The sequence below is a fragment of the Symsagittifera roscoffensis genome, chromosome 4, assembly GCF_963678635.1.
Source record: "Symsagittifera roscoffensis chromosome 4, txSymRosc1.1, whole genome shotgun sequence".
In the NCBI taxonomy this organism is placed as follows: domain Eukaryota; kingdom Metazoa; phylum Xenacoelomorpha; order Acoela; family Convolutidae; genus Symsagittifera; species Symsagittifera roscoffensis.
Window position 1 is genome coordinate 35,633,905 of NC_087065.1, and position 25,654 is coordinate 35,659,558.

Consider the following 25,654-nt stretch of genomic DNA (forward strand, 5'->3'; position numbering starts at 1 on the left):
ATTCCTTTTGCTTGTTAATTGTACCACGTGTTCGTAATTAATTTTTTAAATTCATTGTTTGGCTTAACTTTTCTGGATGAAATCAGGAATTGTTATCCCTTAGAATAGACAAAAGGTTTTCCTGTAGGAACTATAATGAATTAAAATTGATAATAAGAAATTATAATTTTTTCAAAGAATATATTCGATTACAAGGGGTTTTCTTTAGGAATAATAATCAACTATAATGGATTGTAAGAGATTAATAATCTCTTGAAAAATATCACGATTTTAATCTAATTTTGATAAATATAATCAATTATAATTCTCAAAAAAACCAACTTAGCAATCCGTTAAAAACTAGATATTTCACGACTGTATTCTGCCTCCAATACACCACCCGGTTTTCTTCAGATCCAGACCTCTGCCACTTTTGAACAAAAATCTTTTGTTTAGAAATTCTTCGCCTAATTTTTCGTTCCAACATCATGTTTGGTTCTTTTTCGCTGAGTTTCCGTATTTTCCTTCTTGAAAAATAAATATTAAAAGTTTTCCCAGTTCGTCCGGATTTTACTCTTCTCTAGCTTTTTTCTTATGGCTTCTTTATACTTGATTTAGTTTCCACGATTTTTTCTAACTACATTTGACTTATGGAGGAAAATGGGAATTTGAAGATTTCACCTTCTTCGCCGTTGATAACCTTCAAATTTTCTAAGCATTCTCTTTTCGACGATCGTGTTACAATGAAATCAATCTGAGTGAAATTTTCTTCACTCTGAGTTGTTCAGTAATCACCATCGCAACTTTTTTTAAAGAAATGTTTGGAAATGCCTCAATGGCAGGAATTGAGAAGTCTGACCTTCTAAGCTTTAAGTCCCAAGGCAGAATCGGTCCACTTCACACTCAAACTCCTGGCACAAATTTCCAAGATGTTCATTCAAGTCACCACACAAGTAAGTATATTCTTGGTCAGGTACAGAGATCGTTGTATATTCTAGCCTGTTATAGAAAAAAATCATCCTTTTCCCAATCATCTTCACCAGCTTTTGGGGTGTAGTTATATAAACATTACACGATTTATGCTTTTATACAAGTTTTAGGGGAATGACGTGTCCATTTACCCCAACAATTTCCAATACATTTTCTACAAGTCCACCATTGATGGCTATTTCAACACCATTTGTGCCATCTGAGTTTCCTTGCCACAAAAACTTAAATCTATGGTCGCCGTCTCCAGAACTTCTTGTGCCGCTTCATTTGAAACGAGTTCGTTGTAAAGAGCACACCGGTATCTTCCTTTTTTTGAGTTTCGCATATCTCGAGGCATTTTCATTTTACTGTGTCAACGTTCCATGAACATATATTAGTTATATTAGTAGTTGAAACCGTGAGATTTTTTGCACCCTCTCCACATTTAAGGGGCGCACGGGACTGAGGGCCATCACTTCTATGACTTTCCAGGAGTTGTTGTGGACGGTGCTCTTGACAGAGCATTTTCAGACCGACTTCCTTGCGGACCAGATGCCCTTTTTGACGTCCACCCTCCTCCTTTTCCCGAGCTTAGACCATCAATTCTGTCTGAATAACAAGACAGACCAGACCAGGCGGAGTTGCATTAACGTCAAAACTCTAGCATCACGTATTTGATGATCTCGAAAAGCTTTCAACCGTGTTCCCAGGGAACTGATCCGATGGGCTATGAGGCAACAGAGAGTTCCCGAGAATCTGATATGACTGAAAATGTGTCTGTACACTGAGTCAAACGTCAGAGCTCGCCGGCCCCAGGGATGCAGTGATTACTCCGAAATCAAAGAAGGCATGCATCGAGGAGTAGCATTTAACACATTGTTATTCATAATAGTAATGGAAAAGGCTACAAAAGACTGACTTTCCACGGTACAGTGAGATAAGCTATATGCAGATGACCTTGTGATATCAGCTGAACCGATATCACAGTCTATTGAGAAGCTTAATACTTGAAAAAAACTTGGACATGACAAAGCATTTGATTTCAATCTAAAATTGCATTTCTAACGAAAAAGAAAACTTCCATGCGCTTGTTGATTAAACTGAATTGGCGCCAAATCATTACGCTGCAGTTCTTGTAATCAATGGGAGCGCAAAAAAAATAAAATGGTTTGAGATAAACACCTAGAGCATAATACTAATTATGTTCGTCCAAAATCCTACCACTTATCGCTCAAACCAGAACGCCACTCTACGGATTAATTAATCTGAAAACCTAGACATTGTCGAAGAGTTCTGCTATCTGGGTGGCCTAATTTCTGGTGAAACTGACACAATACGAGCATCATCGGTCAGATTAGCAGTTTTCCGGACAAAAAAGCGGCAAATTGTGCCACTGTCCTTGATTAAGACATTGATTTGATTACAAGATTTCATATTTAAGGAGCTTGCCTCTGGCTAGTTCTGATGTACTGCTCTGAAACCTGGTGCAGAACAAGGCAAAATCCAGCTCTCTAACGAGTGCTGATATGATAGCTCTGCGTAGGACTGCAGGAGTCACTTATTAAGAGAGACTTTCCTACAAAGCGGTAATTAAAATGACATGCATTCTTGATCTGGTCAATCTACAAATGAAGTCACGGCTACATTGTTTTGGACAGGTTCAACGAAGAAAACATAATCATGCGCTAAAACCAACAGACCGTGTTTCAGTTTCCGTGAAAATACCAGCAGTAAAAACTATGAACCGATAGCGTTAAACGGGACCTGAAAACTACACGCCTCATATCCACAGGCGGTCTAGATCGAATGGCATGGAGAACCATAAAAACTTCCATTAAATAGCTTGATTGTTATTCAGAATGCCCTCAGCTCAATGTTGCATTTTGTCAAGCTATTCAGACATACCATTGCATAGGCCGTTTCCGAAGGTCAAACTCCGCCAAGGAAAACGGACAATTAACGCATTACTAGTAGAACGAGAAATTGCACTTGGCACAAAAATTGAGATACATAAAAATATTTAATGAGCTATGAAGCAAACAAGAAAACCTATAAAAAGTACTTATGAAAACAAGACACAAATATCGGTTACAAATAGCACATCCAACCACAATTTTTTGTACACAGGGAAAAACATCTTTTTTGTCATCGAACGACACAATATGAGGCTAGGCTACTAAGCCGATTGAATAGGCACAAACCTATTACGCCGAAAAAAAAACAAAAGAAATTTTGTAAAAACACATTTGTTCCAAAAGGGATAGTTCCAACATGAAGGATATTTAAAATGGTAACATGATCAATTATGTCTGTCTGTTACAGTTTTTCCAATGAAATCTAGCAGTTGAGCTGTGTAAAAAGTTGTTTACGGGGTAAACTTAAACTTCTAACACCCGGTTATGACACACTTGCTATCGCAACTGTAAAGACTAGCATTTAGTGATTGATTTTAGGCGTTTGATTGAATTTATTTTGAAACACAAAAAAAACACCATCTAGAACAAAAAGATCAAAACAATAAGAAAAATCAAAAAATCACTACGAAGTATCGCATTTCTAAAAGAAAATAATTGGCCTTTTTTGAATCAAAACGAAAACAAAGTGGAAAACAGCAAAGAACAAGGGTCAAATAAAAATTGAAAAAAATAGCCAAGAAAAATTTTGAAAACTTAAAACTCTAAACCAAATAGTACGAATATCGAATCTTTAAAGAAACAAAATTTCTCAAAATAACTTAAAAAAATTAACAAGGCTATAACTGTCTAAAAAGCTTAGTTATAGCATTTTAAAAAGCGCAACGTAAATATGAACAAATTATTAGCAAAGTCAGCAAAGTTGCACAAAGAAACGAAGTCAAATTTCACAAAATTAACATGCCAAAAAAATCAATTTGAAAATTATTTCAAAAAGGAGTCGAAACATTTATAATTTAAAAATTATTTCAAAAAGGAGTCGAAACATTTATAAACTAATTGCAATAAGAAGCTATGCTATGTAATGCTCTTATAGTTCACAGCATTGGCTTACGCTTTTGCAAAAAGCGTATTCATACTCGGAAACTAAATAGTCAGTGGTTCAAACGAAAGGCAGCAAGCCGAAAAATCACAAATAAAAGAAATTCGAAGTTCCTTAAATATTTATCTTATAGAATTATAGGCTCAACATTCAAGAGGACGTAGCTCAATCATTCAAAATAAACAAAATTAAAGCCATTAAGTTTGAGGCGCAGACCAATAAATGAACAAAAACTTACAAAGCGACATAAAAACGTGTTCGGGCCCGTATTGGAAATCCCCGAATCGAAGTGAGTAGTTGCATCATTAAAGGCAAGCTCTTTTTCTTACAGATTTGCAAGATAAGTTGTTTTATGGTAAAAAAAGCTAAGTCCCGCTAACAAGACACATACTCTCGCAAGCGAAAAAATCAGACTAGGGATACAAATTTTTGCCATTAATTTCATATTAAATTCCAGCGAAGATTTATGATCGCTTCTTGAGGTTCCTGTTTTAGATTCAAAATTTTTGGTTTCAAGTCGATTAAAGAAGCAAAGCTATAAATTGCCTCTTTAATGAAAAATGTAAGATTCGGGTAAATATAAACGGGTAATAGACTAGAAACGGGTAAATATCGCGTAATATTTACCCCGAAATAGGCTACTTTCAAATCGCTGTACCTTCGCAAACAATTCGCAGGTTTCAGGCAAAAAGTAATTCCCATCTTTTTAGTTTCGAGCTTAGCAAAACAAAAGTTTGCAGATGGTATGAAAAACTTGTAGCAAAAAGAAAATAGGAAAAAATAACCGAAAATGTTCGAAAAAAAAAACATATCGTTTAAGCTCTTTGAATTTCAAAAACGGTTTATGCCCGGCGCTAAAGATTTAAAGATTTCTTTCCTAAAAAACTATCATCACGACATATATAAGTCTTTTTTTTCTGGAAAGAACAGGTAAAAACCATCACGACCTATATGAGTGAAAATCACTTCATTCTTTTACCTTTAAAAATTATAGTAATATGCATCAATAGGCTGGGAATCTCTCTATTTAAACAAGTTCCAGTTGATTGGCATACTGTAGAAAGCGGATCACAGAAACTGAACAAAAAATGTGCAAGTTAATTGGCAGAATTGAACTTTGCAAGAAGTAAAATAACACGCTCCCATCTTGCACGAGACTAAGCTTTCGTATAAAAATTTATTTTTGTTCCGACCGATTTAGCTATTCGATAATGATGTTTGCCTTCCTTTCAACCAAGGAAACGAATTGAACTTAATTAATCAAACTTAATTATCAAAGCATGAAAAAAATTCCCGAAGAAACAACAATCACGACATATATAAGGGGGTCTTCATTCACTGCGTTCATTCGCACTTAAAATGAACTACCACCAGCCATCTGAAGTAGATTTCTGCATCCCACAACAACTTAAAAGGTTCGTTAAATAAGAAAGCAGGTATATCGCTCGTGAAGAAAATAATGTTGAACAATTTTAGGGTTCCTAAATGTACAAAAGCAGAAAGGACCCTTCGGCTGTGCGAGGGCGTCGAATTATTGAGAGACATCTACACTCCCTCCTAACTTCGTCCCTATTACGGGCTTTAAGCCGTAATGAGAAACGGCTCGACTTCATATGCATTTTCACCCTTTGCTTATTTCAACATCACACTCCTATTCTAAATCCAAAAAACCAGCGCAATGAATGAGTCAATTCGAAAAGCTACAACAATCAAAAATCAATCAGGAAAGTTTAGGTTTCTTGTTGAATTTGTAGCCGTAAGGTCCTCCCCTTCTACGATAACTATTATCATTGCTCGCATAGTCTTCGTGTTCAGGAGGAGGAGGTCGATTCGGATTGTAAGCCGAAAACTGATGCTTCGGTCTCTTTCGCCTCAGTTTATGTCTCTCTATCAAATCGTCCATTTCCTCTGCACTCTTTTTATACACGGAATGGTACAGGACTTCTCCCTCGCATATGCCTTGTTCTATTTTGTACAACTTCAACTGCATTCGAGGTCCGAACTCGATCAGTCTGACCGCCAGTTTCTTCCGCGATCTCAACCTCTTCTTCTTCTTTTCTTGTTCGTTTTCAACGTCTGTTCCATTTATTTGTGACGCACGTAGCTGGGAGGCCGATTCTTCTCCGCTAGTGGGGTTGGCCGATTCGACCACTTGGGTCAATTCAATGTCAGAACCAGCCGATGAAAACCCGCTTTTCGTCACGTAGTCTGCAATATCCTGAAAGGCCAGCAGAAAATAACTTGAAGATAACTAAAAATACCTTTCAAATCACCCCGTACTTATTTCAAAATCTAGAGTATGGATTCAATGGATAATAAATGATAATTTTATATTATACCTGGTAACTGTTCAAATTTGGAAGTTTCGAACTTCCGCTTGTCAATTTTTTCACACTCCTTGTCATGTCGGGCACTAACAATCTCACTCTGTACTGTCTGAACTCGATGACGTCATTTGTTGCGTCATAATGGAACAACAAAACCCTGCGAATCCGCTTCAGATCTAACTGGCTTACAGTCAACTTCGGGAACATATTTTGGAACATTGTCGACGTAATCACGTGATGATTCTGAGAGTAGTCAAAATTATTAACTGCTACCAATGGTTGGTAATGGAATAACTTATCACCCAAGCTAGCGCCGTCTACGTGAGTTAAAACATCGCTAATTGTGCTAAAACTGTTGATTCTGAAGTAGACAGTGGGGCCTTGGGGCAGCCTGGCAATTTTCATTACTGGTGATAAATTAGTTTGAGAAAACATCACGAGGTGTGATACATGCATGGGTCCTGCAATCGCTACGTAATCTTTGAGTACATTTTTTCTGGTTGCTTTTAAATTTGCTGCAGTGTATGGAAGCATGACTTTGCGCATGGACTCCATGAGTTGGACTAGTGGCTTGGACACTTTACCACGACAGATGACAAAAGAGTGAGGGGCCAGTTTGACCTCGTCCGGCTCATGGCTGTCGCCAGTCGGCCTATACTTCTTCTTCTTTCGCACTTTTGAACTCATTTATATCTGGAAAAAAAAAAAATATATATATATATATATATATATATATATATAATATATAAAAGTCTATTAAGTCTAGAAACAATCAATGCTCCAACTGAATTAGACAAGCATACAGGTTGGATAGTAAAATCATTTTAACTGACAGACGCTTTCGTCCGACCGCATTCCTGACAAACTATTAGGATTTGTAAGTGGTTTTCTTCTAAATATTATAGACCGATAGTTAACAGGGAAATGATAATTAATCCCTTTCACGCGTTATTCCGGTGCCAAAACGAATCAAAAATTTATTCAATGGAGTGTTCCTGTTTCAGTTTTTCTTTAACTTTGATGCCTAGACCCAAAGTGAAAACGCTTCTGAAAAAAAAATGAATAGAATTAAGTTTTTTTGTTAGGAGGTCAGAAAATCAATGTGTCAGTAAACCGAAAACTAATGATTCAATTACGATATTACATTCTCTAATAACTGAGAATTTTACAAAATGACAAATTTTTCCTCAAAACAAAAATTGAATCAAAAAATGAAATAATAGTTCTTCTCGTGAATCCGTAGTTTTAAAATTATTGCTCTAGCTCAGGGAAAATTTATTCTATAAATCTTTAATTTTGCAATTGATATAATTATTACGTATATCGGTTTACTGATCTGGTAATTTACTGACACATCGGTTTACTGTAAGCACCCCTTTTTTATTTATAAGCAATTGGCAAAGGGTGAAATACCAGAAAACAATTTATGAGCGTTACCAGCAAAGCGTAAGAGCAATCTTAATGAGCCAAACATTCTTTTAGATGCCTTTTAAATACAATGGTTGCAAAATGCAAACACGCACGGTCTAATCTTAATGGAACCTGTGCTCATTATAAATTTGGCTCTTTGACATTAATTGACTGTTTTCTATCTTACTCAATCCTTGCAAGTTCGGCTTTTCTCCAAAACGGTCGGTAGCTGATTATAGTCTATTTCTTAATCTGTGAAGTCCTATAATCGCAGCAATTCTTTCTAGTGATACTACTTGCTTAATAATTGATTCAGTGGCAGGCGTTCAAGTAAATCTAGTGGACTGAATAGAGCGGTACTTTATAGAGCGGTAAATTAGGGAGTCGCTGCTGCTGCAGGAAACTTAGTTCAAAAACTTAGTAAAAAAGAAGTTCTTGGCCACTTAAGCAGAGAAGATTCCCAAAAGCGAGTTTGAACACGATTGGCAGGGTAGATTGAACACTTAATCTAAGAATTGGAAGGGTAGTATATGAGAAAAGTCAAGAAGTTTCCAAAAAACGGTCAATAAATAAAAAATTTGACTTTTCCGAGAATCATAGCTTTTCGTGTAAAAAATTTTTGGCGCAGCCGCTTATGCAGAAGAAATTCGCAAATTGTTATTTCGATTGAACGCTAATATTCAGATTTGGGCGGGTAGTTTTCGAGAAAAGTCAATTAGTTTCAAAATGCTAAAAAATCTCAAATTGACTTTTCAGGGGGCAAAAACTTGAGTAGTAAAACAATTGGGCTTATTGAATTATGCAGAGAGCTTCCCAATGATTTCTTCCCAATTGTTTCTGAGAAAACGAAAAAAACATCAAAAGAAAATATGAGTCGAAAAGCCCCCACAGGCTTTTTCGAAGGTTGTATAGTGGGGTACAGTAGAAAGAGACGAGGAGATTATACAAGCACATAGGGGAACACGCGGTCTTTTCACCGATACCCTCATTAAAAAATTAGAGTAGTTTTTTAGAAAAAAATTTTTTTTGCAACAATAAAAAAACTCCAAATCGTCTCAAAAAATAAAAATAAGAAAATTTAATACAATAAATTTTCCTAAAACCTGTTTTTATCAGACAAGAACCCTAGGCAAACATGCCAGGCAAAACATTTGAAGTTTAAATTAGCAACGGAACAAAACTTACAACGCGGAAACAAATTCGACAATCTTTGAGTAGAAACCAGTTCAGCCGAAAACTTTTTGATTTTATAGCAAAAAAAAACTTCAAAAAAGTCCTATGGAAACTATGATAATCAGCACTTGCAACAACCATGCTACTTGCTTACAGCAAAAAAAATCATCACTACCTATATCAGAGTCTGAACTACATTACGTTCATCGGCTCTTAAAAAAATTAAACTCCCCTGAAACTACATTGAACACTTGCACTTGAAACACTAATGGAAATTGCTTGCAGCACCAGCAAAATCCGTGATGTGGCCGGCAAAAAATGAGCAGACAAACGAAAGTCTGCTCAATTTAATTCAAAGACATTTCGAATCCCATTTGAGGATGCAAAAGCAACCGCGTTAGGTCAAGTGGACAGCAACCTGGAAGTTGTTAGCGTTCAATAATGAAGCAAATGCAATTTCTTGTAAGAAAAAGTCGTTTACGAAACAAAATAGTTCCCAATTTCAAAACTCTTGCTCTCGCAAGTGTTAGAAAAAACGGCAAAGAGCCCAAAAATTGAGGTAAAAACAAGATAAACGAAGAAAAAAGCCTGAAACAAAAAAAAATCGGGTAGCTTTAAAACCACATCACAATGATTTTTGGTCGGTTACTCGAGTGGATTAAGCAGAATTTTTGCCAGTCATAAGCAGACGATCTCAACTACCATATATGAAAACATCTATAATTGGATCCAAGACTAAATGGTTGACTGAAGGATTGAAAATCCCAATAAGATTGCCCTGCAGATAGTTTTTACTGCACGAAATGTTCATGACACCTGGAAAATGATGATCTTTTACTTCGGGTTTAATTTAGTTATTGTTGCGACCTTTGAAAATTTGGAGGAACTATATCTTCGGACGTGTTTTAGTTTTGACTTTTTATGTTTTCTACAAAAATCAGATACCATAAACTAGAGACGGAATGGGTCGAGTGATGTATCAAGAAATACCGGTTTCAAATTTTAATTTCGAAAAGTTTTCACATAATTGTGAAAAACTTAGTTTGACTACAGGATAGCTAGTTTTGAAATGTTCATTCAGCGATGCTTGGGCAGAAAAAAAAATTCAAACAAAAATCGGAATTTCTTGAACAATTTATGATTGACACTATTTTTTTGATCAAACTAATCCAATTTAAGAAAACTGGATCAATTGGTAACTTATTCATTTTGCTAGGAAATCTGAAAACTAATATCCACTTTCAAAACTAGAATTCGATCACGTTTTTCAGGACCTTTACACTTTGGCTGTTCGATAGTGGAGTTTGCCCTCCTATAACAAAAAAAAACGAAATGAAGTTACAAAGAAATAATAAGTCAAACCGCTAAATAATTTTGAGCTTGAACAATTTCTAAGACGTTAATTTAAAAAAACGAAATGAAATCATTGCGACTTATATAAGAGTCTGAACTACGCTCATCAACCCGTGAAAAAATAGACCATGATAGAACTTTTACAAATTCAAGAAACTTTTAAGATTGACACTTTTTTCATGAAACAAATCTGATTTGAGAAAACTGGATCAATACTTTTTTATTCCGCTGAAAAATCTAAAATTCAAAAACTAATACGAAACTAAACACATTCACAACTTGTGGCATCACTTTGCTCTGTCGTATTTGGATAAAAACTGTCCACCTATTAGCAAAAAAAATGAATTTGGTTGAGAAACTTGACGTTGAGCAGTAAAATTGAGTGAGTGAGAACACTTTCAAATAATTTTTCCTGAAGAAAAACGAAAAAGCACACCATCTAAATGGGATCTTACTTTCTTACATTGACGCTTTAACAACTATTCTTCTGGACTTTTTAACTTGCGAGTGTCCGTAAAAAACCGAACTTAAAAGGCTTTTATTAACAACCACTTTTGAAACAAATTACCAGCCAAGTGCATTTTTGTCTTAGTTTTTCATTACCTTTACCTTTTTTTGCTGTCCGATAGTGGAATTTGCCTTCCTTTTAACAAAGGTAATAAACAGAAATTAAAAACTCATAATTCAAACCGCGAAAAACTAAATATGGGCCGGACCAAACTCTGAGGCTTGTCCTCAAAAAAAAACGACAAAAGAAATCACCGCGACCTTATAAAAGTCTGAGCTACGCTATCGCCTTTTGAAAAAATAAATCATGAGAGAGCTCTCACAGTTAAAAGAATCTTTTTCGATTGACACTGTTTTCATGAAACTAACCTGATTTGAGAAAACTGGATCAAAAGACATTTTTTATTCCGCTGCGAAATTTAAAAATTAAAAGCTTGTACGAAAATATAGACATTCACAACTTGTTGCGTCACGTTGCACTATCGTATTCGGAGAAAAACTTGCCTATCTATTAGCGAAAAAAAGAATTGGGCGAGAATTTCAAGCTAGCAGTAAATTAGAATGAGAACAAACTTAAGGAATTTTTCCTGAATAAAAGCAAAAACCACACCATCTAAATGAGTGTCTTCCTTTCGTTCATAGACACAAACAAACTATTCTTTTAGACTTCATTAATTTACGAGAGTCCATAACAATCACTCTTTATTAAGGCTCCTTTAACTAACATTCATTTTGAAACAAAAAGTGCGGTTGTTCGCACCATGTGCATTTTTGTTATAGGAGAACGTAACCTCTTCTATTTGGCATACGAATTTGAACGCAAGCCGACATAGGAGTCAATATTTCATACATCCGTCTCAAATGAAGTTCATTTTGAGGAAAACAGGTCGAGAAAGAGTATTGCGAACTTTTATTAGTATTGAAACATTAGCTGTAGCTAAATCAAAATCTCTTGCGTGGACGCCCTTAAATCAATAAAGATTGCCAAAAAAATTTGAAGCTCGAAGCTTTTAGGACTCCCCCGAAGCATACACACGCAAAAAAATCTATTTTCGACATTGAAACGATGCAGCATTAGGAGCGTGAGCAAAATTTAAAAACGACTTTTTCCTAAAAGGAAAACAAAAAACATCAGGACCTCTATAAGTGATAATCGCTTCGTTATTTTATATTTCAGATGAGCAAGAACATATAAGACAACTTAAAAGACAACTTTTTTCGTTCACAGAAACTAATAATACATAGCTACGGGTCCCCAATAAAAACAAGTTTTCTACAAAATTTATTCTCTTCGGTATTGATGATACAAGAAGTTAGTGGTTTACAGAGTTAGAACTAGGTTAATACACCAATGACTCAGCAACTCTAGCTTCTTTCCTGCATTTCTAGCTTTTCTTCATCTTACGTTCCCATCAGCGTCATACCAGTTTCGTTGTACCTAAGGCCATACAACTTGGATCAACTCGATTGAAAAGACACTTTAGCAAGGCGCACCTCCGAGTCAATCAATTTTGAAATTTGCCCAATTCGAGAACGCAATTAATTTTTTTATCTCATGCCTAATTAACGCTTTATCTCATGAAAAGTATTTCTCAGCTGTTTACCTTTTTTATGATCTGTTATTTCTTGAAATGGAATGTTTTCTTTTCCCTCTTCTTCCAATTCATCATCTTCAGTTTGTTCACCTTCAAGTAATTCCATTTCAACTTCTGCTTCATTTTCAGGCGCAACTCCATATTTTGATAGATCAATATACAGAGCATTAGTTGGTGATCCATTTTCCGTGCTTTTGGTTCCTGTTCCATATGACCTTACCGGATCATCATCGGCTGCGGATCTCAATGGCACATCCAAATCTTCCTGCAAATCTGCTGATGTCTGGAATCGGAGCCCTGACTGTGCCTCGAAAGTCAAGTTGCGACAGAGTTGGTTGCTTTGCTCAGCTAGCCGACTAACCTTTTCGTCCAAGAAATCGAGGTCTTCGTACTCGCCTAAGCATTTAAGAAGGTCACACTGATCTTTTACTATAAAAAAATTTTATACTGTTATTTGACTATTTTTCAACAATGATCATTGCGGATTTTCATCACTGAGTATTGTGGATTATTTCTATGATTTTGAATTTAGACTCTACCGATACTTTGATTATACCACTTACCAGATTCTGTGGACAACAGACGTGTTCCTCTGCTACTTCGCTTCACTTTGTTCGCCAGGGACGAAGCTGCATACCTCAGTCGCTTATGCATTCTGAACACAACACACCGGGAATTTAGTTTTGCTTATTTAACATATAAATTATGACCTCAGTTAGCTATTACGTTTTTGAAATGTGCGAAGGAAGCTCGCATTCGTATTTTTTGTCTACGCAAAAGCAGGTACCTAAAAACGTCACATGATGTCTGGTGACTTAGCCAGGCACTTTAAGTCGCGATTCGACCTATGTTGAATAAACGTCCAACTTTTGAGAAAGCTTTTGAGTTGCCAATCACCAATCGAAAATCATCTATTTCTCCAAAAAGAAAAAATTAACGCCCATTCTTGTTTCTGTGAGCTTGAGCTACAGAAATTCTTTTTCACTGTCACGTTAACATTTGTATATAAAAATAAATTCAAATTACCTTAATTTGAGTTTAGATCCAGGTTTATTTGCACTCAGTTTCGGTTTTTCGTCCTTAAAATAGGTCTTCTCACGTATATTTGAATCGAACCTCACTTTCAGGTCCAAGCCGCTTTCTGGGCTGAGTCTTGGTGCTTTAGTACTCTTGAATTCCATCCAATTATCATACGCATCTCTGCTCCCTACTTCAGTGCTTTGGACATTTAAATTGCCAGGTGGTTTCGTCGCTCTCCTCGGAGGCGGAGTCAGGAATCGCACCGGCGGTGGAGGAGGCGGTCCATCGACGTCATCGTCAAGAAGTAACGCTTCACTTTTCTCCATTCTTTTGCTCCAATCAAGAAAATTTTTCTTGCTACTTTCAAACTCCATACCCTGCAGAAAAAACTATATATTATTGTATACTGTTATGCTGCTTGCATATAAAAAACAAAGCCAATCGAACATCGGGAAAGAGCATTGAACGCAAGTAAACATAAAAAAAACTTAGTTTAAAACATCTCAACTTACGATTTTCAAAGAAAATAATTAAGCCCTTTGAATTTCTAGAACGATTTATGAGTGGCGCTTTAATAACATTAACCCAACTTGAGAGAACTGGACCAACAGGTTAAGTTTTTATTCCGCTGAAAATCTAAAAATTAAATGATCGAGTCATTTATGATCTATTTCAGCGTTAAAAGCACTATTCCAGAGTTTTTCATATTTTCAGCGTTAAAAACACGACTGCGCTTCAAGATATAGCTCTAATTTGAGAGCATCCGTATAACCTCCACAATAAGCTGATCGCAAGTGTAAAAAGAGCCAAATATCAACTAACCTGCTGGCTAAGGCCAGACATCGTTTCCCGTTCCAACATACAATCGCTCTTCTCTTGTGAACTTTTGGTAGCATTGACACCACCTTCAAATTGTCCACTTTTTCCATCAAATCGTCCCTCTCTGAGGCGACTACACTCCTGCCATAACCTTCGTCCCTCAGACTGAATCCGCTTAATTTCTTCACGCTTCAGTCCAATTTGATCGTCCCTTTCTAGTCTTCCTTCTACGGAACTTCGAGCATTCAAGTCTCGAGATCGCAGTTGCTTTGCGAATTCCGTTTTGAACCCTTCGTCGTGTTCGAATGGAGGTATGTCGTATATAGGTTCAGCAGTTTCTGCTTGCGACGGTCGCAAGCCAATTGAGAAGTCGTTGCATTCGTCTCCATCAAAGGAAGAGCGAGACTTGTTGTACAGACTGAGGCTACCGCTTCGTTTCGAACGTGTCACTCGGCCAAGTCCAAACACTTTTTCTCGAATTGTTTTTTTCCGTTTCTCTTTCACTGCTAAATCGAGAATCAGATGATTCGTTAAAAACCAGTTTCATTAACCTCAAAAACAAATCGATTAATTTGTGTCACAGCTGGCTTTCATGTTCCAGGGATAACTATTCAAAAATCAAATGTTCAGTTTTTTTCCAAAAAAAGCAAGAAGAAGTTCGTATTCATTTAGACTCACCAGTTCTGGTCAAGGCAATAGGTATCTGCACTTCTCGCATTATGTCCAGAGGAATCTAAACAATCAATAACACCATCCAGGTTGTCGATTCATTTTATTTCCAACGCTGAGGAGAAGCGGAGCTTCGCACCACTTGCTTTGCAAGAATGCTATGTAGAAATGTATACAAAATTAACCACGATCAACCTATAGTCTATTATATTTTCAAATCATGACAGCTCATGAATCGACTTAAAACAAATGCGATGTAAAAACCTGTGAAAATTTAGCCAGTCTTATTTAAGGCATGAGACTTCTCCATCAATTGCATACTTGGGAATAAAAATAAAATAACATAGCAAACAGACAAATGGAAAGGAGTCAGTGAAAGCAAAGAAACAAAAAAAACAGACGTTTTAGAAAAACTAAAGCTAAAGGCCTTAAAGCTTTTCGAATTTCAAGAAAAAATTATAATTGTCAATTTAAGTCTTTGGTAAAGTTTTTATTCCGCTGGCAAATCTGAAAAATTGGATTCCACTTTCGAACTTAGAAATCAATCACGTTTTTTCGCGCCGTTTCTTCTTTCGTATTTGGAGAGCAAAATTTGCCTGCCTTTTAGCAAATGAACTTGAATTGAACTCTAAGTGCACATAAACCTACGGGCATTCATAAACGCATGAATATCTATGAAAACACTTCTGTAGTTATAAGAGTATTTTAAGACTTTTCCTTAGAAAAAATAATCACCATCTATATAAGAGTCTGAACTACGCTCATCGACTCGTATAGAAAAAATATTTTTAATCGTAGAAAAAAGGTAGCGCAATTCTATTTCCCACTCAATTACCCGCACCCTTACAGGAATTATTGACTTTCAATTTAAGTTAAAAAAATGCTTAAACCTGAAAAAGTCCAAGCTGCGGAAACTTAACCTATAAAAATAAGCAGATAAACAAAACTTAAGTCTCCATGTCAGACTCAAACCTATATTCTTTGTCGTTCCAAGCATTTTGTCGCTTTAACTCTACGCTGAGGTGACAAAAGTACAAGCAAAAACTTAAAACGCCAAGAGGAATTCTGCAAACAAAACTTTAAACTAAATTTTGCCGTTTGCAAGAATAAAAATAGCCAACAGACAGTTGGAAAAGTCTCGACGAACTCAATGAAAGTGAAAAAAATCACTGACTTATTTTCAACAATTTTCAACTCCCGACTCGGGGAAAAACATAGCACGATACAGCAATTTTATGATATGAGATTTTATGACTGGCATTTTTTCTCAAAATGAACCCAATTTCTTAATCTGGATCAATGGGTAATTTTTATTCCGCTGAGAAATTTTACGTTTCTTCACACCAAATGGTGAGCGTAATTTCCATTGCCTTTAGCTATTGAATTTGTGAACGGATCTTAGCAAATCTGCAAAATCAAATTTGAGGGTAAATAACTTTACAGATTCCCAATAACTGATTAATTTTGATTTAACTATGAATACATACCCGGCATATGTTTGAAGCAAAACCTTCTTGTGAAGCGAACTCGATTAAAGGCTATCCAATAAACCTGATATCTTGACAACTGACAGTTCACTTAGATTAAAACTAGAGCGAATCTTTAATCTTGCATTCAACTTAACGTTCAAAATCGTTCTATAGTACCCATGTCTAATTAGTAGAATAGATTCAAATGAACTTACATAAGGAACACTACAGTGGTCTCCTGATGGTCGACCTTTGGCTCTGTTTTGCTCTGACGACTGATGATCGATAGTTTGAGAGTCAATATTAGCCTCTATTTTCGCTGAAACACAACGTTGGCAAACAGGAGAAGCCTGGTTTGACTTCAATTTCAGCTCTGTCAATTCTGCCCTCATTTCGACACAGTCAGTCTCTAGTTGCTTCATCTCTTCCGTGAGTCTTCCGATCAAGTTGAAAAGTTGCATCACAAGGACGCCGTTGAAGCTGAAATTGTGAATAAATAATTAAGAAAACTGCAAAAAGGAGTTCTTAAAAATTGAAGTTACTGAAAAAAGCTATAAATATCATTTATTTACACTTATAAATGGCTGAAATAAACAGGATTAAGCATCTGGCTGCAAATCACCCTGGCAATTGAATATATAAACTTCGCTGATAAAAATTAATATAGGCGAAACTGAGCAAAAACACATAAGCAAAAGAAAACTAAAAGTTCTCCAGAAACGGGAAATATCCAACCATTTTGAGAACGCGATCGACAAATCCTACCATACTGACATCGTGATTCAAAACACCAAACTGGTAGCTCACGCTTGAACCATAATATCAACTAGATTCACCCATAAAAAAGAAGGACAAGGATACCCGGTTGCTGTGCAAGTACCACAATGTTCTGACCATATTCATTAAAAAAAGGCTTCTTCTTATAATATAGTTTTCTAAATATAACAACAGTCAGAGTTAGTAAAAATTAGGCTAGACATAATCGACAACAGTTTTCCTCAAAACCTGAATAACAAACAGAAAAAAGATTTAAAAAAAAATTTTTTGCACAATAAATTATACAAAACTCTAAAAAATATGAATCTTCTGAGAAAATTTTCTTTTATATTTTTTTCTTTTTAAGGAGATTAAGTTTTTGTTAGCTTAAATGATCAATTCTCATGAAACAAACGTTAGACGATCACTTTACTCACTCAAAAATAATTATAAACTCAAAAAATTGAAACCTATTTTTCTCGACACAGGAACGAATTTATGAAAATTTTAAGTTTCGTTCGAATCACGGCTAAAAAGAATTTGATATGATATATCACACGACACATTCGGATAATTATTTATGGTACTTGATGTTGCTTGGAAACAAAAAAAAAGAAAAAACACCAGAAGACAAAGTTCCTCCCCATTTTCAATGGCCAGGAAAAAAATATAACGCAGCATAAGGAAAAAACAACGAAACTGAATGAATATCGAGAAAAAGTTAAACAATAATACTAACAGGATGAATCGCAAATACTTGCTAAAAACATAAAATCCACTTTGGCAAATTTAGCGATACTACACAAACATAGCAATCAAACGACATTTATGAGTCGACTAAGCCCATATATTATGAGCGGAAACATAGCCAACAGACAGTTCGAATTCGAAACGAGCCAAATAACGCAAGAAAACAGAAAAAAATACGGATTTCTTTTTTGAAAAAAACTCAACTTTCGAAATTCATGGGAAAAAATTGATGGCCTGAATGCTCGTTGAATTTGTGGAACTTCTTTTTTTAATATAAAATAACCCAATAATTGCACTCAATAATTAACCCAATAATCAAAATAAATTACACTCGAAACTAAAAGTCGATCAGGTTTTTCGTGATCTTTACAATTTCACTGTTCGATAGAAAATGATTTGAATTCAAAAAGAACTCAGAAGTCAAACCGCGAGAAACTGTAAGACTTTTCCTGAAAAAAACCAACGCGATTATATACGAGTCTGAACTACGTTCATGGTCTCTTAAACATAGCGAACTGAATTTCTGAAAAAAATAGATGCCCTAAAGCTCATTGAATTTTTCTAGAACTGTTTATGATTGACACTTTTTTGATTAAATTAACCCAATTTTTGTGATCTTTACGCTTTTGCTGTCTGACAGTGGAGTTTGCTTTCCTTTTAACAAAGAAAATAGACTCAACTCAAAAAATCATCAATCAAAAAACGAAAAAAAAACTAATTTGAGCCTGAACAAAATTCAAGGCTTTCCTTTAAAAAATCATCAGCACCCAAATAAGAGTTTGAGCAACTTTAATAGACTCTTAATAAAGCAAAAATGAAAAACTGAAATAGGCCAAATCGGAGTTGGTAAATTTATAACCAACAAAAAACATTTTCGAATAGAAAGTGTATTGACTCGAATATGACTGTTGAGACAAAATGATTCAAGTAATTCTTTTACATGTAACTTTTTACAGGTATGTAATTAAAAATGACGATGGCATGTAATTTTTTTACCGGTATGTAATCAAAAATTTAAAACTGGTGTTTCTCGACACTAGAAATTTTTTTTGAGAATTGATTGATGAGGTTCGAAAAAAGCCGGAAAACCAACTGAAAATTAATCAGAAAGAAAAGAAGTTATAAAAAAATATGAGCAATAAAGACCTTGCAATGCTCATATCTCCTATATACACCGCAACATAAGCAAATAAACTCACTTCTATACGACGAAAATCTTAACACGCTTGAAGTTAAGCGAAGGGTTTCGGTCCAAAACCAGGAAGCTAAAAAATCATCCGCAAAAAGATAATTCGTTATATATTCAATTTTACAACTGATAACCCTACATATAACAATAAAAAAAATTTATAAGATGATTTGAGAAAAAATAATGGAACTTACTGAGCCACAAAAATTGCGCTGAAAACCAAAAGTCAAAAAAATCCAAATAATGGGAATCGACTTTTAACGCATCAAGTGCAAAGTTGTTGGAGCTGAAGACTTACTCTTGGTCTTTGCAGTTGAATAAAACATCGTCACTATCACTTCTGTTCACACCCTCTTCTGAGCTCGAGACAATTTTTGCCAACTGACACCTAATTTTGTTGTCTTTGATGTCTTGATCACTCACAAAGATGTCCCCAGAGCTCAGTTCTGGCGGAACAACATCGTCTTTTGTTTCGGAACTGAAGTCTAAGTTTGTCTCTTTTATTCTGCGAGGTTCTCGCACATTCAGTTGCTCTTGTTTAACACATGAAAATGAGATCCTTGATTTCAGGTCACTTGCTTGTTCACCAGCGATAATCTGAAAAGAAACTTATTGTTTATTCCGAAAAATTTTCTGTGAAAACTTAGAAAGCCATGTCAAATATATCAATCATTTTATTAAAGATACCGAAGTAAAACTTACATTTGCATAAAGTTTTCTCGGAGAAATCAGAATTGAATCCAGGTCTTCGTGCTTCACGCCCTCGAGGATTCTCTCTGAAGCAAAATTGATTACTCGTCCCACATTCCTGGTCTTTCTGGTAAACTCGCAACACTTTCTGTTCTGCTGATAAGACGCAGATATTGACCAGTCGGCAATCTCCTTCGAGTAAAACTTCGGAATTCTAAACTCCAAGCTACATTCGTTACTCAAAGCTCCAATTACTACGTCCTGGCTTCTGATAAATCGCTTGGTTGTAGTTTGGGGCCGATTTTGTTGCGCAAACACATTTCCTATCTTGAATGGTACAAAGAATTCGTCCGAAATAGTTGATGCCGTGTCCGAATCAAATATGACAGGGTATGGCTTAGCACCTACTACGGCCCTGAAATTGTATCCACTGCTGGTAACTCTCTGTTCGAGGATTTCCCTTGGACTTGATCGCTGACCGCTAGAAGCAGTGTTCGATAGGTGAGATCTGAGAGAAATTTTCTGTTGATTAACTCTGCCGTCAAAAGGTACATTTTTCCGTGCGACTATTGGCGTAGTCCGGTGCACAATAGGCTTCAAGCCTCTAGATTTAAGCCCTGAGAATTCTGCTTGATTTGGTTTGCATTCGATTCTTCGCACAGGTTTGTCGCTGTCGCGACGCGTAAAGCCTGGCGATTTTTCAGCTGTGCTCAAAAGCGAGTTAATACTCGACGCACTGGTTCCGGCAGTAAGATCTCCACCAGAAACTTGATTGACATTATAACTGATGTTCGTAGATACTGTTGTTCTCTGTGCATTTGTGGCTTTCAAACGCGTTAGTTCATGCAGGTTCGGATTTCGTTGCCGGTTAGTCAAAGTTAGGTTATTACTCGTGCTCGGATGCAGGGAAGGACTTATGTTGGTTGGTCTTGATGATGACGTGGTTCTTGAATTGATGGCAGCTGCTGCAAACAGCTGTTTTTGTTCGTAAATGGGAAGAATGTCGGGTGGAGCCACACAAACGGGTGTCCCTGAAGCTCCTCTGTTCTCATCACGTGACCCTGCGATGAAAACATCGTTGGATATTGAGGAACTATCATTGCGACTTCTACTTCGGGACCTTGAAGATTCGAAAAAATCGGAAGACGGTCTGGAACTATTTCTGGATGAGAGTCGCTCGGCGTTGACTCGGTTTCTATGGCGCCGAAGCAGAACGTTGGAAGCAGTTCCACTGTCGAATCCATAGTAAGGTGAAACGGTTTGAGCCAACAGTTGCCTTGTTCTAGAATCTCTGAGAGCTGACGCTTCATTCCAGTGCTGTTCTATTGGAGATACAAAATCTGAAAGAAAAAATTAAATATTTTACGAGATCAAAAAACAAATCATCGATTCAAAACAACGCAATTAACTGCATACAGAAAGTCTTCAAACTTTAGCCGATAGCCCCCATCCGCAATATTCGATCTCTAAATACAAAATTTGCTGCTAGGAGATTATTATGATTTTCTTTCTAGTTTTGAAGACTAGAAATGGTTAAGCCAAAAAAAAACTTCTCGAACAACTAACTGTGTTTACAAAAATCAAATCTATTACCTGAGCAAACGTCCATACACTCAATTTTGCTGCCATTCTAGCAGTCCATAGGTGAATAAAAAATTAAAAGCTATAAAAAAGGATGGGGTTAAATCTTCGGGATATGAGAATTGGAAAGCGTGTTTCCTAAAACTAAGGCTGGGAAGCTTGAATCTTGATTCAACCCATGGTTATTTTCCCAATCAGTAACTGAGGTGAAAGGACTATGTTTCAAAAGTGAATTTCTGTTGAAAGTAAAAAGCAAATAATTGAAGCCAAATCAAATAAAAACAAAGTGCTCAAATTATAGCCAGAGCCCACCATGCATGCTAGGTAAATAAGACTACAGGAGATTAGGACGAAAAGACGTAAAAAAGACAAGATAAAATTCAAGTCCTCTGATAGGTTAAACAGTTACTGAAAAACAAGCAGAGGAAGCTTAAAAATTAAGCGACAAACTTAATTGCTGTACTTCGTGTTATCATTAAATTGTACTCTTGATTCCTGTAGAAATAACTGTAGTTCATGAGCTTTCGTCTTATCTACCGGTCACCCCAGCTTAAAACCACACACGCGCTACTCGCCGGCACCTTTAACTCCACTTTACAATTCCATAACTTAAACTCTCTTATCAGAAAGAAAGGGACAAGTTTTGAACTGAAACAATTAGTTTGGCAGGCACCAACACAAGTTGCCTTAAGCGGGCATTTTGCCCATTTAACACTAAATGTGAGTCAGTTATTGCTCTTCGTCACATGATTTGCGCCTTTACTCTATTTTCACGAATTTAAATCTAGCGAACTTACACAGCGAAGTGGGCTACCGATATGCGACACGCTGAAACAAAACTTTCAAAATCTGTTTTCTAGTATACCCTCCCCCCAGCCTATAAATGACTTATAGACAGTTTATATTATTTTTATATTATATTTGAAGAGCAAGGCTGGTGAACTTTTGCCTTTTTAATTCACAAACACCAGCAAAACCTGAACCATCCAAGAACAAGCTTGACCAAATGATTAGTTTGATTTTTAAATACCCCATCCCACACGCTATGTACAGTACAAAATGATATGTTTCACGTCTAACAACGCATTAAAAAGTCCAAACTGTTCGCCTTGTTTCAAATAACAACTAGCGTTTAACGCACCTTCGGTGCTTCGAAATTTTTCGACAGCTCATGAAAAACCGCATATATTGAAAACAACATCTGCAAACTTTTAGTGTACTCTGATTGCACCCAATTACAGGGTGTGTAATTTCGAACCTTTAATTTTTTTTATTCCCATTTTAAAAGCGTCATCTCGAAAACTTAATGGGCCTCTGGAGAAATTTGGAGGCCAGATTTGCAACCACTGAGAGTCCCTGAGAGCACCCTACTATAGGGTTAGGAATCCAAAATTTTGTGAACTTTTTTAAACCTAAGTTTCCCGAAAAAAAAAAATGAAAAAAAAAAAAAAACGTCTTATCTCGGAAACTAAAAGGATTTGAGCATTCATATTAAGAGGCAAGATTTGAGACGCCTAGGTGTACGCTGACAATAAGGTTGTATCTTCATCAAGTTAGTAGTTTCAAATTTTTTTGAATTTCTTTGTAGATATGTTCTTCGAGAAATTTTGAAAAAATCAAAAAACGTCACACCTCGGAAATAAAAGCATTTGAGCAGTCGCGTTTAGCAGTCGCATGTGGCAAGATTTGCAACTCTTTAGAGTACCCTGACAAAACCGAACTATAGCGTTGGAAATTTCAAATTTCGAAAAATAATTGATTTAAGCTTTCTGAAGTTTTCTGAAAATTTTTGAAAAAATCACAAAAAACGTCATATCTCGAAAACTACAAAGAATTGAGCAGTCATATTTGAGGGCAAGATTCGCAATCTTTGAGAATACTCTGAGAGGACCCAACTATAGGGTTGGGAATTTCAGCTTTTGCGAAAAAAAATTATATAAGTTTTCTGAAAATTTTTTGAAAAAATCACAAAAAACGTCATATCTCGAAAACTACAAAGAATTGAGCAGTCATATTTGGAGGCAAGATTCACAATCTTTGAGAATACTCTGACAGGACCCAACTACAGGATTGCGAGTTTCAGATTTTTAAAAACTAATAATAATTAAAGTTTTCTGAAAATTTTTGAAAAAATCACAAAAACATCATATCTCGAAAACTGCAACGAATTGAGCAGTCATATTTGAGGGCAAGATTCGCAATCTTTGAGAATACTCTGACAGGACCCAACTATAGGGTTGGGAATTTCAGATTTTGCGAAAAAAATTAATTCAAGTTATCTGAAAATTTTTTGAAAAAATCACAAAAACATCATATGTCAAAAACTGCAACGAATTGAGCAGTCATATTTGGAGGCAAGATTCGCAATCTTTGAGAATACCCTGACAGGACCCAACTACAGGGTTGCGAGTTTCAGATTTTTAAAAACTAATCATAATTTAAGTTTTCTGAAAATTTTTGAAAAAATCACAAAAACATCATATCTCGAAAACTGCAACGAATTGAGCAGTCATATTTGGAGGCAAGATTCGCAATCTTTGAGAATACTCTGACAGGACCCAACTACAGGGTTGGGAATTTCAGATTTTGCAAAAAAAATTAATATAAGTTTTCTGAAAATTTTTTGAAAATCACAAAAAACGTCATATCTCGAAAACTACAAGGATTTGAACAGTCATAGTTGGAGGCAAGATTTATTACTCAGAGTAATCTGACAGCACCCAACTACAGAGTTGGGAATTTCAAATTTTGTAAATTATTTTGTTATTTGAAATTTCTGAAAAAATCGTCTTGTCTCGTTAACTAAAATGATTCGGGCATTCAAAATTGGAGGCCAAATTCGCAACCCCTATTTCGATATTGGGCTGCTTAATTTGAACTCGATAAAATAACCACTAAAATCAAATTGGAAAATCGAAAAAAAAAATTTTAACCATTGCAATATACGATACAGCTTAAACATGCAAAAATAATACGTTGAAAAAGTTTAAACATGGCGAGATAGTGAAGCCCGCATTTAAATATATAATAGATTATCTCGTTAACTAAAATGATTCGGGCATTCAAAATTGGAGGCCAAATTTGCAATCCCTATTTCGATATTGGGCTGCTTAATTTGAACTCGATAAAATAACCACTAAAATCAAATTGGAAAATCGAAAAAAAAATCTTAACCATTGCAATATACGATACAGCTTAAACATGCAAAAATAATACGTTGAAAAAGCTTAAACATGGCGAGATAGTGAAGCCCGCATTTAAATATATAATAGATAGATAATAGATTAGCTGTGCGCCGATTAATTTGCCTTGCCGTCTCAGTTACGCATCAATACAGTTATCCGGACAAATTTTTAGAACCAGAAACTTTATCATAGGCTGAGAGGAGCTTTGCACCACTAGCGATACAACACATGTCGAAACAAATTTAAACTTAAAACCGTTATTTAGATTGAACCCAAAATCTCAGAATTGGGAGGGGAGTTCTCGAGAAAAGTCAACAAAAAAAACGGTCGGAAGGCAACTAAAAAATTTAAATTACCAACTGAACAAAACTTTTACAAATCGGAAACAAAGCCGACGATCTTGAGCACAAACCAGTTGAGTCGAAAACAACATTGATTTAATAGACATTAAAAAATGAAACTAGAATGAACAAAACTTGCAACTACCATTTTGCCTACAGCGCAAGATAAATCAGAGATGTGGCGCCTAAGCCGGCAAAAATTGAGCAGACAAACGAAAGTCCCACAATGCAATTTTAAATGGGAATAAAATTCAATTTCACATATACTGAAAAAAGTAGTTGCCGGGTTTCAAGGGTGCAAAAGTGACCGCGTTACATCCAACTCATGCGGGAAGCAACCTGAAGTTGTTTGTTAAGGTTCAAAATTAAAGCAAGAGCAATTTTTTGCGCTACAAAACACATTGCGATACAAAACAGTGAATGAAACAAAAACAGATGTCAAAAGAAAACCTGATAAATTTTGTTGGAAAAAAATTACTTGAAAAATAACTTAACAAAAGTTAAAAACTACAGCTACAAAAACTTCATATTTGTAAAAGATGAAGTAAACAAACAGCCAATAAAATGGAAATTGTCTACAGAGCGGCAACAAACTTAGAGTCGAAACCTGTGAAGCTGAAAACAAAAATGTTGTCATAAAAAATTTCACATAACATTTTTTACGATCACCCAAACTGAAATACATAATCCCAAATGGATATACTTTGCCCTCAAAACTACGCAATTTAAAATGACTAAGTTGAAGTAACATAAATTGAAACAGTTTGAATATTTTAAAATAAACTCAAAATCAGACACGGTAAATATACAAATTTGTGAAGTTTCAGTTCTGGTAAAAATTATATAAAATGGAACAC

The 25,654-nt window shown here is 35.7% G+C and overlaps 2 protein-coding genes across 3 annotated transcripts; both read right to left on the reverse strand.

The window, feature by feature from the left end:
* Positions 1-5,642: 5,642 nt before the first annotated feature.
* Positions 5,643-6,988, reverse strand: LOC134844186 (uncharacterized). The gene is made up of 2 exons (XM_063860751.1): positions 6,303-6,988; positions 5,643-6,181 (listed from the first exon to the last, which is right to left on the reverse strand). The coding sequence occupies exons 1-2, from the start codon at positions 6,975-6,977 to the stop codon at positions 5,684-5,686; spliced, it is 1,173 nt and encodes a 390-aa protein (XP_063716821.1). The 5' UTR covers positions 6,978-6,988; the 3' UTR covers positions 5,643-5,683.
* Positions 6,989-12,002: 5,014 nt separating this feature from the next.
* Positions 12,003-21,748, reverse strand: LOC134843773 (uncharacterized). Of its 2 annotated transcripts, none has more exons than XM_063860041.1 (10): positions 21,284-21,748; positions 19,703-21,030; positions 19,299-19,597; positions 16,521-16,785; positions 14,846-14,900; positions 14,171-14,670; positions 13,355-13,725; positions 12,892-12,983; positions 12,338-12,724; positions 12,003-12,171 (listed from the first exon to the last, which is right to left on the reverse strand). In XM_063860041.1, exons 1-10 carry the CDS (start codon positions 21,297-21,299, stop codon positions 12,152-12,154), a joined length of 3,333 nt encoding a protein of 1,110 aa, XP_063716111.1. In that variant the 5' UTR covers positions 21,300-21,748; the 3' UTR covers positions 12,003-12,151. The 2 variants fall into 2 exon arrangements, with proteins under 2 accessions (XP_063716111.1, XP_063716108.1); XM_063860038.1 differs by having other exon boundaries at positions 14,171-14,673; positions 21,284-21,747.
* Positions 21,749-25,654: the final 3,906 nt, after the last annotated feature.

Coding starts and splice junctions, on each gene's coding strand:
- LOC134844186 (XM_063860751.1), bottom strand. CDS start 6,977: ATGAGTTCAAAAGTGCGAAAGAAGAAGAAGTATAGGCCGACTGGCGAC. Junction 6,182..6,302: donor CAAATTTGAACAGTTACCAG/GTATAATATAAA, acceptor CTGGCCTTTCAG/GATATTGCAGACTACGTGAC.
- LOC134843773 (XM_063860038.1), bottom strand. Junction 16,786..19,298: donor TTCAACTGCAAAGACCAAGA/GTAAGTCTTCAG, acceptor TCACAATTTCAG/CTTCAACGGCGTCCTTGTGA. Junction 13,726..14,170: donor TGTCTGGCCTTAGCCAGCAG/GTTAGTTGATAT, acceptor TTTTTTCTGCAG/GGTATGGAGTTTGAAAGTAG.